The sequence below is a fragment of the Lagenorhynchus albirostris genome, chromosome 1, assembly GCF_949774975.1.
Source record: "Lagenorhynchus albirostris chromosome 1, mLagAlb1.1, whole genome shotgun sequence".
Taxonomy (NCBI): domain Eukaryota; kingdom Metazoa; phylum Chordata; class Mammalia; order Artiodactyla; family Delphinidae; genus Lagenorhynchus; species Lagenorhynchus albirostris.
In genome coordinates this window covers 79,392,051-79,406,755 of record NC_083095.1, presented here as the reverse complement: position 1 = coordinate 79,406,755, position 14,705 = coordinate 79,392,051, and the positions used below count along the sequence as shown (strand labels likewise).

The 14,705-nt window shown below is 37.1% G+C and overlaps 2 protein-coding genes across 2 annotated transcripts in view; both read left to right on the top strand.

Moving 5' to 3' along the window:
* Window positions 1-14,705, top strand: part of DPH6 (diphthamine biosynthesis 6) — a 179,106-nt gene that overhangs the window by 45,254 nt on the left and 119,147 nt on the right. The window lies entirely within an intron of this gene.
* On the top strand, window positions 1,912-6,704 carry LOC132518891 (small ribosomal subunit protein uS2-like). The gene is made up of 2 exons (XM_060147009.1): window positions 1,912-1,987; window positions 5,358-6,704. The coding sequence occupies exon 2, from the start codon at window positions 5,505-5,507 to the stop codon at window positions 6,387-6,389; it is 885 nt and encodes a 294-aa protein (XP_060002992.1). The 5' UTR covers window positions 1,912-1,987; window positions 5,358-5,504; the 3' UTR covers window positions 6,390-6,704.

Genomic DNA, 14,705 nt, shown 5'->3' with positions numbered 1-14,705 from the left:
TATTAATAGCTTATGGGTAAAATATTAATAACTAATTATTTTCTAAATATAGAGCAAGGTCTGTGTTGATAAGATAATGTTTCATTTGTACCTTAAAGTTAGGAAAGAATAAGGCATGTTTTCATTTTTATTTTTTAGCTGTGAAGAATACGACTCCCTCTCCCGCCCTGCAACCTTTTTTCCCTTACACTGTCAATTTTTTAGCGTTCTCACTGGAATTTATTTTGTTGTAGTAAATAAAAGACAAGTCATTATTAAACAGATTTTTCTGTTAATTCAATGTATGATTACCCTTCGCCATAGGTACTTTTAAGGGCTTTTATCCAAAATAAAATTCATTAAAAATGCAATTAGAAAAATCTATTGTTAATGACTGCTTGAGTGACTGGCTCATAATTGGCTCATTACAATAAAAAAGCCACTGTTTAAAAATCTTGACAATGAGATACAGTACAGAGTGAACACTTCATTGTAAGGCCCTGTGTGATTACAAGATCCTGAAGGTGAAGCAGAGAAGCATGCATATCTGAGACTCCAGCAGAACTTTCTCTTTTACACCAGTACAGTGAGTTTAGGTCGTGACCTAGCATGGGCTGTCAAAGTAGGAGCCCCTCTTATTTACAGTGTCCCACACTGAAGAGTAAACTTAGGTAATATATTCCACTTAAATGCTAGCATTCAGACTCCTCTTTGTTTCCCTTCCCCAGAAATCTTTTCAGTTGACTTAGATTACCAAGTCGTAATCAGGAAATCTTTAGTTCTGTTGGGGCTAAACTAACAAAGACAATATTGTCATACAAGCCATCATTATTACCTGCCCTTTTGTTAACGCAGGAAAGCTTGCAAATAGCTCTTTTTTAAGCTCCAGAATTTTTGTTGAAGCATTCCTAGAGATGTTTTTGTTCTAGTATTTTGGTGATTTAATATTTGCGTTAGATTATTTTTAATTAATTAATTTTAATTCATTTAATTTTTAGGCCATAAATTGCAGGTAAGATAAAAATACAGACTTGGTGATGCAGGAAGGAAAGTAAACTGTACATGATAAGGTTTTTCCTTAACAAATTAGTTTTATTTCTCTTTTTGTGTCTTGGGCTTGACATACTGTGGTTTTAATAATGAACTTGCAATGTCAAACATCAGCTGTTCTTTGCGGAGTATCAAATTTTAAAATACTGACAAGTATAAATAAGAATGATCATTAAATCTCTGCTTAGAGTTCCACCTATAAGGCAAAAATCGTAAGTTCCAACAGTAGTTTAAAGGGCTTCTTTAATGAGCCCTATATTTCCAAAATGCTCTTCCTGTTGGAGGCTAGAAAAACAGTAAAAGTTTTAAAGACTGCCGACTCCTGCTTTTGTTTAGTCTACAACAGCAATATTAATGTTGCTTTTGTGTTCTGGTGAGTGACTTAGGTGTAATTTTTCATTATATGTATTAAAAGTTGAATTATTTTGAACTTTGAACTTTAGACCAGCCCATGTGTGAACCTTAGTGTATAAACAAGGCAGTAACTTCAGGATCAGAATCACTCAAGACCACTCATATTATTAAATGCAATCCAAGAATGTTGACGTTAGAATTTAATATAAATTAGGAAAAAACTCTCAGTGAGATACTCAATAGTTTTTAAAGAAATAAGACACATTTAATTGACTTCATTGTAGCTTAAGTAACTAAACTGCTCTGAGTATTTCATCATTGCTCTGTTTGTGCTACTTTGCATTTCTCTCATCACCTTATTTTGTAACCTTTGTATTTTTATTTTTCTTTTTCTCAGTAGAATTAAGAGGAACCGCCTGCAGAGGAAACCACCGTTTAAAACATGGTGGAAACCACATTGCTTTCCGGTTGCATTTTTCTTTAAAGATCTACTTAAGGCAGTTTACCTCTACTCTTACAATCAAAAACTGTACCATGAATTTCCCCCACTTAAGGCTGAGTGAGACAGCTTCAATCTACCTCACACTTATATGCAGTTGGGCATGTAAGCTGATGCCTTTGTGATTTATAAGTGTAATTTAGTAAACCATTTAGTAAATGCCATGGTGTGTCATACCAGTGCCAAAATATTTTATACATGTAGGAATTAGAGTAGCGGGAAAAACTATTGAGACTAAAACTTCAGTGTTTGTTTGGTTCATGTGGATATCTTGTAATATTTATAATGTGATGGCTATTCATGATCAAGTTTTGTGGCTTGGAGACAGGCCTAACATTTCTGACTTCTTCTTGCCTTTATGTATTTTACTGTTTACTTAAAGATTGCTTGTGTAGATGGTAGAGTTCTTTGTTCACTGGAACTTCAAGGAAGAGTCTATACTTGTATTACTATTTAAACAAAAATATTCTCTGCATATTGCTAGGTTTTTAGCCATTTAATAGGCAAATAATTACTAATTAAGATTATGATGTCTCTTATGATATATTCATTTATCTTCCCATGTCCAGAGCACATTGATTTTGAATAGTAAAGGCGAGCTACATCTATTCATTTATCAAATGTATTCTGAGTGACTGCTGTGTTCTGGGTACTGGATACAAATATCAGTAAGAGAATGTCCCAGTTCTCTAAGAGCTCATAGTCTGTATTACTAATGACAGAACAATATTATATTGTGATGATAGAGCTGGGTTTTTTTAACAAGTATTTTGGGAATGTAGAAGTAGGAGAGAGAGATTAGCTTTACCTGGGGAAGGTGCAGGATGGGTGGTTTGGAAAATACAGATGAGTAATGATTCATCAAGAGAGAATGAAAAGTGACTTCCCAAACTGAGAGAACATTCTGTGTGCAGCAGAAGATGTGACAAAGCATGGTACATACTTCTCAGAGTTTGATGATTAGAGGATATGTGTAAGTAATTGCAGGAGTAGAAGTGAGAAGGTAATTTTGGAGCAGGTTATGAAGAGTCTTGTGTGCCTTGCTGAAGAGTTTGGAGACCCTGTTTTGTAGGTGATGGAGAGTCATTGAAGGTTTGTAAGTTAAAAACCATAATGGATAGATTTGTTTTTGTAGCAGTGTAGAGGAAGCATAGGGAGAAAAGAGATGGAGTCTAGGTCTTTCGAATATATTGAAATCAAGGTATCTCAAAATAGGAAGTAATGAAACTAAATAGGGAAAAATCAAGACTGGATAGATTGATGGTAGTGATTATTAGTGTATAATTAATAATCAAAGTCATGTGAGTAAATATCCTTACCCAGGGGATGAAGTGTTGCATAGTGGGAAAGAACTGGGCTCTGGTACCTGGTTTCTCAGTTACTGCTTACTAGCTATGTGACTTTGGGCAAGTCACTTAGCCTCTTTGTGCCTCAGTTTACTTTTCCATAAAATGGAAATAAATACTGCCTACCTTATAGAGTTGTGATGAGGACTGAATAAGTTAATGTTGTGTTAATTATTATTATTAATGTTATGCTATTATTTAGAATTGAGAGTCGGGGTTTTTTTTTTTTCCCATGAAGTGATTTGATAAGGAGGAAAAAATGTCTAATCAGTAGAAGGAACGCATTTTATAAGATAAGAGAGATTGGGATGTGTTTATAAGTTAAGAAAAAGTAGTCAATAGAGAGGAAGTTATTGAAGACAAGTGACTGAATGAGATCCAGGAAGATACGGAGGTGATGGTGTGAAGAGCACAGGATTGTGGGTTAGCTCTGGACAGAAGAATATTGATATGTTTAGAAAGGAGAAATGGAATGATAAAGGACTATGTGTCCTTTGCTATTTTTTTTTCTGTGGTCTTGGAGGCAAGACCATTTACCTCAAGTGGGTGGAGATGATGGAAGTAATTAAGGGATTTGAGGAGAATTTTAAACATTTGGAATGATCCCTTTGGAGAAAAGAAAAGAGGACTGATTGCCAAACTGCCCAGAGTCCATGTGTGGTTAGAAATCAGAAATTTGAAAAGGAGATAGTTTTTAAAATTTAACTTTCACTTAAGTTGAAAAGAATTAGGGATGTTTGGTAAGTAAGATCACTTTTAAGGAAGCAGATTACTTATGTACTTACATCAAAGGTAAGTAGTAAATATAATTTATTATGGAATATATAACTAAAGCATTCCAGAAACCATAGCAGATAGCAATTGCTAAGTAAAATTTCTATGAGAATAATCTTCCATACTTCAGAAGGGAGAATACAGCATTAGTATGAACTTAAATGAATACAGCTGCTGAAAGATTCTGTTTTCTGGGCAACAAACAACAGATGATACAGTCACTTTATGATGGTCACTTAACTATGTCAGTGATGAAAGAATCACATACCAGAAAACAGTTCATAGATTCAAACAAATATAGTCCTCCCTTTCTAGTATTAATAATGATCCTAAATAGAAATAGGTGCCTAAACTGCCTTCTTAAGTGAATTAAAAACAAAATGAGGGGCTTCCCTGGTGGCACAGTGGTTGAGAGTCTGCCTGCTGATGCAGGGGACACGGGTTCATGCCCCGGTCTGGGAAGATCCCACATGCCGTGGAGCGGCTGGGCCCGTGAGCCATGGCCGCTGAGCCTGCGCGTCCAGAGCCTGTGCTCCGCAATGGGAGAGGCCACAACAGTGAGAGGCCCACGTACCGCAAAAAAAAAAAAAAAACAAAATGAAAGAGAGATATCTACAAATAAGTTAAATAAATGTCTGCATAACAGTCTACTGTTGCAATTTTTCTATATTATGTATAAATTGCTTCAAGAGTTATTCCAAGTAGCTTTTTTATTTTTCAAATATTCCTCTTTAAATATTTATCCTATATTTAATTTATAAAACAGTAGTCTCATTTTTAATAATTGAGAATAACCTTTAAAATATTGTCACTTAGTTTACATTAATTTATACTACAAAGGATGAATAAATATCCCAATGTCAACTACTTACTGTTCTTTAACTGCTGAGAAATGGACAGCTTATAGTTTGGATTCATCAATAGAAAACAAACAAACTGAATGGGCAATTATTTGTCAATAGGAGAACAGTGGTTGGAAATAGTAATGTAGAGATTCTGGTGGTATTTTGTTTCCTATCACTCTGGTGGCTATTTAATGCTTAATTTTTCTTTTTCTTTTTTAACTTTAGAATGAGGAAAATTTTAAGCATGTATAAAAGTAGAGAGAATAGCATTATGAATCCCCATATAGCTGTCTCCCAAATTCAATAATTTCCCACTCATGGAATGCTTCATATAAAGTATACAGATACATATGATGTCTTGGTGCCAGTATAATTAGCTGTATCTTAATTATAAATATAGAAAACTGCAGAGTAGCATTTAAAATTGTCAATTTGCATAAAAAGATTTTGAAGGAGTAAGTTTTTCCTCTGAATGAGCATTTTAAAGCCATTGTTTTTATTGTTTTCCAGTTAGGAAAATTAAAGCATCATAGTTCTAGATTATTTATCAAATGAGAGATTGAAGTCAAGAATATTTGCCACGGCTTTCCGCACCAGATAAGGGTCAATACGGCTTTGTTCTGGATTCCCATCACAACTTAAAGGGAAACTTTAACAATGTCTGGAGCCCTTGATGTCCTGCAAATGGAGGAGGATGTCCTCAAATTCCTTGCAGCAGGAACCCACTTAGGTGGCACCAACCTTGACTTCCAAATGGAACAGTACATCTACAAAAGGAAAAGTGATGGCATCTACATCATAAATCTGAAGAGAACCTGGGAGAAGCGTCTGTTGGCAGCTCGTGCCATTGTTGCCATTGAAAGCCCAGCTGATGTCAGTGTCATATCCTCCAGGAATACTGGCCAGCGAGCTGGGCTGAAGTTTGCTGCTGCCACTGGAGCCACTCCTACTGTTGGCCGCTTCACTCCTGGAACCTTCACGAACCAGATCCAGGCAGCCTTCCGGGAGCCAAGACTTCTGGTGGTTACTGATCCCAGGGCTGACCACCAGCCTCTCACAGAGGCCTCTTACGTTAACCTGCCTACCATTGCTCTGTGTAACAGAGACTCTCCTCTGCGGTATGTGGACATTGCCATCCCATGTAACAACAAGGGAGCTCACTCAGTGGGTCTGATGTGGTGGATGCTTGCCTGGGAAGTTCTGCGCATGCGTGGCACCGTCTCCCGTGAACACCCATGGGAGGTCATGCCTGATCTCTACTTCTACAGAGATCCTGAAGAGATTGAAAAGGAAGAGCAGGCAGCAGCTGAGAAGGCTGTGGCCAAGGAGGAATTTCAAGGTGAATGGACTGCTCCAGCTCCTGAGTTCACTGCTACTCAGCCTGAGGTGGCGGACTGGTCTGAGGGTGTGCAGGTGCCCTGTGTGTCTATTCAGCAGTTCACCACTGAAGACTGGAGTGCTCAGCCTGCTACTGAAGACTGGTCTGAAGCTCCCACTGCTCAGGCCACTGAGTGGGTAGGAACAACCACTGAGTGGTCTTAAACTGTTCTTCCACAGACTTTAAAATGGAAATAGGTTGATGGAAAATAAACAGTTTCTAAAAAAAAAAAAAAAAAAAAAAAGAATATTTGCTACCTAGGTGTAAGGATTGAACTGAACTTGAGAATATTCCATGCTAAACCTAAATTGGATGGGTTAAGGTCTGGCTTAAGAATGTCTTTGACCCATTGTGTAGTCCTTTTTACCTTGATTAGGAATTCTCTGAGAACTATTTTAAAATATAGCCACCCTTAAAAGAATATGAACAAAATTAAAATCAGAATGACTTCCTACTTTTTCTCTAGAAGATAAATGTAAAAACTTGAGTTTCGGAAGTTTCTTAATGAAGGAACAAAAGTACGATCAGGGGGGCTTCCCTGGTGGTGCAGTGGTTGAGAGTCCACCTGCCGATGCAGGGGACACGGGTTCGTGCCCCGGTCGAAGATCCCACATGCCGCGGAGCGCCTAGGTCCGTGAGCCATGGCTGCTGAGCCTGCGCGTCCGGAGCCTGTGCTCCACAGCGGGAGAGGCCACAACAGTGAGAGGCCCGCGTACTGCAAAAAAAAAAAAGTATGATCAGAGTTTTATTTTAGGGTTAACTTTTCAGGAACATATTTACTCTGTTTATTAAAAAAACAAAGAAACAAACAACTAGACTGACTCTCCAGTACACAAATCAACTCAATGGTTCCTAAAATGTTTTCTCTGTGTAAAACAGAGACCGAGCCTTTGTTTTTCACTAGGAAGTTGAAGAAAAGTTGTAATGTGCAACTAACTTTTCTATGTTTTTTATCTTTTATGTGAAACATTATGAATATTTCGAGGAAGAATTACACTTGTTAGAAATTGACCCATTTAGCAGTTTAGAGGACTAATTGAGTTTTTGACTAAGCTGAATACTCATGCTAACAGGAAGGCTGCTCTGGCATCCATGAGAGTCACTTTGCTGAAAAGTGAAAAAACAAGCTAAGAGGCCATGGTTTTCAACAGAAAGTGATATAACCATGAAAGGAAGCTTCTAATGTTTTTCCATATCTTAGGTTGTTATTATTATTATTGTTGATTGTCATTATGAAATTAGGGGAAATATCTTTTGGAAAGAGGACGGGCAATGAGAGAGGGAAAAAAGGGAAGAAATACACGGACAGTCGTTTGAATGGAGAAATTCGTATAATGCGTAAATCAAACTAAGCCCCATTTTATTTAACGTTAAAAATTATCATGAAAAGAGAGTACATGTTAAAATCTGCTGGCTTGCAGTTTATTCCTAGTAGAAACAAAATGCTGGACAATACCAGATTTGAGTAGGCATGGTGCCTTGTTCATATTTGGGTACCCCAGTTATTTGTTAAATGAATAAGTAAATGCCAGTGAACAAAGCAGTGGAAGTTTAGCCTTCATGTGAACAAGTATGTAGTAAAATAACCTACACTGCTTGTAGAATGATAGGTTGAGTTATTATTTAAATCACAACAAGGACCCCCAAATCAATATATGCTTGTTAATAAAAATAGCCCTAGCACTCTCATTCTCCTTGATCACTAGATTACATTGCCAGCAGATGCAGTTCTGAGAAAAGGTAGTGAATATCAAATTAAATTGACTTGGATCATATTGAGCTTCTTGTTAGTATGCTGAAAACATTTGCAAGGTGGAGAGTATAGCCATCAGTGATCTATTCATTGACTGTAGCAATATGATTTGACTCATAGAAGGTATAAGATTCAGGACTGAGAATAGGAAGCTTCTAATCAAGGGAGAGCCCATCACTGACTTCCTAACCATCAGCATTATATGGAGTGGTTATGATACTGATTATGTTGTGGCATACACTGATACATTCATTAGCCTGGAAAATAGAGGACTTACTTAAAGGATAGGACCAAAAACTGTCCTCATATTCATGATAGGGGTGAACCTAGAAAAATATGACAACTTCCTTAAAATTATTAACTTTACCTCTTATCTCATCAACTTCTTAACCTCTTTGCCCAGTGGAAAACAAGCCGCATTACAGTCTGTGACCTTGTTGACATTCAGAAGACTGAATGGTTGCTTTAGCAAGCTGGTTGTTATGGGTATGTTATTGCAGGAACCTATTCCTGCTTCTTTCTATTGACACTGCTGCAGCTGTTGGCAAAGTACTTTCTGAGTTAAATGGGAAGCTCGCCATCATGACACCTCTGCACCTATGCCCACCAGGCACACCTGTCAAATACACAGTGGTCAGAAAGTAATGGAACAAGCATCTGCTAGACCCACAAACTTGTGATTTTCCTTTGCTGCTGTGACTAGTTATTCTCTTTAATACTTAAACAAGTTCAGTTATTGATAAAATGATTTTGGCTATGACAAACATGCTATTCACATTAGGACCCTGGGGCCTCTATCCCTATAGCAGTAGCCGGCAGACCATCTCTCTTAACTCTTCCCTCGTTATCTTCCCTTTCCTCCTCAAACACACAGTGGAATAATTACTATTTCACATCTAAACCTTTTCCCAGATTTCCATGGACGTAGGTTCGGGGCCAGAGATATTCTTGTATTCTGTGTCATTAGTAAAATTTGATAGGTTGGAACAGAGGAGGTACACATATCAGCCTAAAATGCATTTGTAATCAAAAGGTAAGTTAAGTCTTATAATCATCAGAAAAATAACTTGTGGGGGGAAAGGAAGGGAAGGGAGGGAGGGAAGGAGAGATGGGGAGAGAAAGAAAGAGACGGAGGAAGGGAGGAGGAGAAAGAGGATTCTGCCTTGGTGTAAGTTCTATAAGTCCTGCACTTAGACTGTTTCATTTGGTTCTGGTTGTAGTATCTCAAGAGAAATTTTGTCAAGAGCAAAGGGAATTGGAAAGGAGTATGAGAAGGAAGAACAAGGTCATTCTATATTTAGTGTTCTAGAACTGGCAAGAGACAAATTTAGGAAAATAGAAAAGTATAGAGTGGCTTTCTCAGGGAAGAGCAAACTACTGGAACTTGCTACTCTGAGAGCTACAACATTGTGGGAATGGTTAAATAAGTTATTCCCATGGGATATCCCATTAAATATCCCAATGGGATAGTTCAGTGCTAAAGCCTATATATTAACACATAAAAATGCATATGATTTAACGAGATAGAAAATTACACGTATACTTTGACAACATCTATGTAAAAACAACTGTATGAATTGAGACTAAAAGGGAAGATCAAAAGATCAAATTGTATTGACTCCCACAGTAGGCAGGCCCATTCCTAGCAACAGCGAAGCCTGTACTTACCACTGGTGGCCATTTCTTAACTGTACTTCCTGGGAAGTGGGGAAATGTGGGATGAGGTGAGGGGAATGAGTAGAAAATTTCTAAATAACTAACCTTATGCTTTGATAACCATGTGACAACCTGTGCAAAATATCTGTGTCTTATGGTAGACAAGGAATAAGAGGATTCTCTAATTTTCTCCCAAGAGGTGATTTTATTTTTAAAAGTGAGAGTTGGGAGAAAGGAGTGAATGAGGGATGGGGAAGAGAGACTCTAGTGCTCATATAAGCTCATGACTTTTCTGTTAAAAATGAGGGACCTGGGCTTCCCTGGTGGCGCAGTGGTTGAGAGTCCGCCTGCTAATGCAGGGGACATGGGTTCGTGCCCCGGTCCGGGAAGATCCCACATGCCACGGAGCGGCTGGGCCCGTGAGCCATGGCCGCTGAGCCTGCGCGTCTGGCGCCTGTGCTCCGCAATGGGAGAGGCCACAACAGTGAGAGGCCCGCGTACCGCAAAAAAAAAAAAAAAAAAAAAAAAAAAAAAATGAGGGACCTGAGACTGAAAGGGGATTTTTGTTGTTGTTCTTGTTTTGTATTTTAAACATTTTATCATTCTAGATCTATTTGGGACAAGCCTGTGAACTTACAAACATCCGAGAGCATGGTTAGGAAGACATTTGAGATAGTTATTAGGGGCAGGGGCTTTTAAACTTCTGAACTATCCAGAGAGAAAGTACTAACTATTAAACTATGACCTTGCGTGGTGCTGGACTTAAGAGTCTTGTATCTGCTCAACCTATAGCAAGTGAAGAGGATGGTTTGCAGAGTGATGAACTCATGTTGCATAGGCTTCCTTCTAGTATTGAAAAAATAATACAACTCTGTGCAGTCAACAATAATAGGCCATTTTAACAGATGGCAATCTTTTGTTCTGTGGTCTTCCATTCGTGTGGTATTTGGTGTTTCTAAACTGTTATATGATTTTTACACTATTGGGTAATGTTAGTAGAATAATAATTGTTTTTTTAAATACCTCATACTTGGAGTAATGGCTTTGGAATGACAGTGGATAATATTAACTAAATAAGTTTGAAGATCAGTTTTGTGTCTTGGTTTTGTTACTTTTAACTATGATTTTGAGTTATCTTTTTCCCTCCATTGTATTGAGAGTTGATTAAATTTTTGATAGATTGGCAGGGTTAGTATTCTTTTTCTTTTCTCTCCTCCCCCTGACCCCCACCCCCAAAATATAGAGATTGATTAAAAAAGAGGTTTTTTGAGGGTTTTTTGGTTTTGGTTTTGGTTTTACTGTCAGTAGTTAACCATATTATTGAGCTCTACTTTCTCAACTTCTGACTATGGATATGGTTACAAAAAATTTAGGAGTACCCTTCCCAGGACAAGAAAACTTGCTATGTGAAAAAGGAACACAGTTTAGAGAATAGAGTTGATTCCAACTCTACTAGACAACTTTGTATCTTGGTGTCATTGATGGTTTCCAAAATGTGTAAATATTTGTAAATTCACTCCTGAACAACAGCAAAAATAACAACTGCTGTATAAGGAAGAACTCACTAATACCTCTTTCTTGATTCCATAATATTTTATTTTTAGATTTCATTAAATTTCATTCATTTATTTAACAAATATTCATTGAGTACTTACTGTGTGACAGGCCCTATGCTTACTGCTAGGAGTATAATGGTGAGCATCTGCTTAGAGTCTAGTAATTAATGTCTATGTTAATTACTAATTAATTACATAATTAGTTGTTAGTGTCTACAGATATTAATCAAATAAACCATCTAAAACATAAAATTGCAGCTACGACAAGTACTACAAAGGAGAAGTACATGAGGCCATGAGGAGGAATTTAAACTGGTCAAGGATTATGAAAGGCTTTCTTGAAGTGAGGTTTGAGTGTAAGAAATTTGTCCAATTGAACAGTATCTGATTAAGTGCTGGGAAGGAAGAGTGTTTCCATCCCACCGATGGCTGTGAGCAAAGGCCTCTAGCAGGCAGGAGAGCAGCCTGGGGCATAGTATGAGGCTGAGAGAAAGCTAGTGTGGCTGCAGTGCTGAGAGTGAAAGTTGAGAGTGATATGTGAAGAGGCTGAAGTAGGTAGATTTGGGTAGAATTTACTTAGGTGGTTTTATTTGTAAGTACTCATCAAGGTGTCCACTTTGATACACTTTTCTATATGTGCATTCTACCTCAATTAAAAAGTTTGCTTAAAATTTGTTTGGGTTCACTTCAGAGAATATTTTAGAAGGGTCCAAAGTTTTATACAAAAGAGCACCTTAGTAATTCTCTTATATCCACTCCTGGTTACCACTCTCCCTTCACTAAAGGCAGCCACTATCCTGGCTTCAATCACCATGGGTTATTTTTGTCTATTGTTAAACATAAAATAATTGGAATCATAATATTTATGAGTTTATATCTGGCTTCTGTTGATCCGTTTTATCTCTATGAGATACTTCTGTGTTTGCACAGAGCAGTAACTTGGTGCACTTTTATTGTAGCATAGTATCCCAATGTATAAATATACCATATTTTGTTTATTCATTCTACTATGGATGGTCATTTGGGCTCTTTCTAGTTTGGGGCTGTTACAGAATATTTTGTACATATCTTTTGGTGTACTTGTAGGCTCATTTCCATTAGAAATGTGTATAGGAGTCAGATTGCTGGGTTATAGGGTATGCCTATGTTCAGCTTTAGTAGATATTACCATATAGTTTTCCAAAATGGTTGTTCCAATTTATACTCCCACCAGTAATATATGAGAGGTCCAGTTGTTCCACGTCCTTGTCAGCAAATGGCATTGCCACTTTAAAAAAAAAAAAAAAAGTTAGTCATTCTGGTGGTATATAATGTTATGCATTATGATTTTAATTTGCATTTCTCTGCTGAGATTGAAAAGTTTTTATATGTCTTTTGTCCATTTCGATTTTTTTAAAATTTATTTTCTTTTTGGCTACATTGGGCCTTCGTTGCTGCGCGTGGGCTTTCTCTAGTTGTGAGCGGGGGCCACTCTTCATTGCGGTGCACGGGCTTCTCATTGCAGTGGCTTCTCTTGTTGCAGAGCACGGGCTCTAGGCGCACGGGCTTCAGTAGTTGTGGCTTATGGGCTCTAGAGCCCAGGCTCAGTAGTTGTGGCTTAGTTGCTCCATAGCATGTGGGATCTTCCCAGACCAGGGCTCAAACCCATGTCCCCTGCATTGGCAGGTGGATTCTTAACCACTGCTCCACCAGGGAAGGCACCATTTCGATATTCTTTTTTGGTAGTGCCCTGTCAAATCTATTGACAGTTTTTCTGTTCGATCCTCTCTTTCTCTCATATTGACTTAGGAGTTCTTTATATTTCTGATATTGTTAAGTCCTTTGTTAGATAAATGAGTTGCAAATATTTTTTATTCTGTGGTAGAAAAATATCTTCTACTCTGCTTAAAAATTTTAAATTATCAATTTTTTCCTTTATTATTAGATAAGGCATCTCTATACCTTGGTTTTGGAATCTTTACCTATCCAAAAGTCAGAAAAGTATTCTCCTATACAGTCTTTTAGAAGCTATTATTCACTTACACATTTAGATATGCACTTGAAATTGATTTGAGTATAGTGTGAACTAGGGGTAAAGATTCATTTTTTTTTGGTCCCAAATGGATATCCATTTGTCCCAGTATTATATATTGAAAAGACCTCACTATACCACATTGTCATCTTTGACGTAAATTAAGTGATTTTATACATGTGGATCTGTTTCTGAATTCCCTATTTTCTTCTGTTGGTTCATTTGTTCCTTCTTGTGCCATTAGAACACTTTTTAAATTACTGCAGCTTTATAATAAGTTTACTATCTGGTAGTGTAATTTCTCCAACTTTTTTCTTTTTTAAGAGTGCTGTGCTTTTTTCCCAGCTATTTTAGATCAGGTTGCCAGTTTCTACAAAAATAATCCACTGGCATTTTGATTGGGATTATACTGAATCTATAAATTAATTAGAAGAGATCCGGCATCATTACAATATTGAATCTTTAATCCATGAATGTAGTATATCCCTCCATTTATTTGAGTCTTCTTTAATTCCTCTTAATGTTTTGAAGTTTTTTGTGTAGAAGTCATTCACATATTGTTTTAGATTTATGTCTGAGTGTTTTTGATGCTAATGCCAATGTGTATTAGTTTGTTAGGGCAGCCATAACAAAGTACCGCAGAGTGAGTGGCTTAAACAATAGAAATTTATTTCCTCACAGTTTAGAGGCTAGAAGTCCAAGATCAAGGTGTCAGTAGGATTGGTGTCATTCTGAGGCCTCTTTCATTGGCTTACAGATGACCTTCTCCCTATGTCTTCATATGGTCTTCCTGTGTCTGTGAGTATATCTGTGACCTAATATAAGGTATAGAAGACCTACTCTTCTTATAAAGACATAGTCATAGTGGAGTAGGGCCCACGCATATGACCTCATTTTACTGTATTTACTTCTTTCAAGGACTCATCTCCAAATACAGTCACATTCTGAGGTACTGGAGGTTTAAGACTTCAACATTCGAATTTTGTGGAGACATAGTTCAGCCCATAATACAGTGATATCAAATTATTTGTTGCTGACATATAGACATACAATTTTAATTTTGCATATTGACCTTGTATTATATAGTGATCTTGCTAAACTCACTTATTAATCTAATAGTGTTTCTGTTAACTGTTTTGGATTTTTGTGCATAATTACATCACCTGTGAATAATGGCAGTTTTATTCCTGATCTCAGAATGAAAGCCTTTAGTTATTTCACTGTTAAGAAGATACCTGCCATGGGCTTTTTGTAGACACTTATCAGATTATGGTAGCTTTCTTTCTATTGCTCATGTTTCTTGTTTGTTTGTTTGTTTTTTAACCATGAACTGACTTTGAAGCTCTTAGACTGTATGAATGTTAATTGTTGCTGTAATGGAGACAAGTTGGTAGAATTTATTGATGGATAATTTTGATATGGAGAATGGTGGAAAAGAAGTTTCTTGTTTGAAGTATGAAGTTTTGTTGAAAAAGTTAAGAATTCAGCAAAAGTTAAGAATTCA

Coding starts and splice junctions, on each gene's coding strand:
- LOC132518891 (XM_060147009.1), top strand. CDS start 5,505: ATGTCTGGAGCCCTTGATGTCCTGCAAATGGAGGAGGATGTCCTCAAA.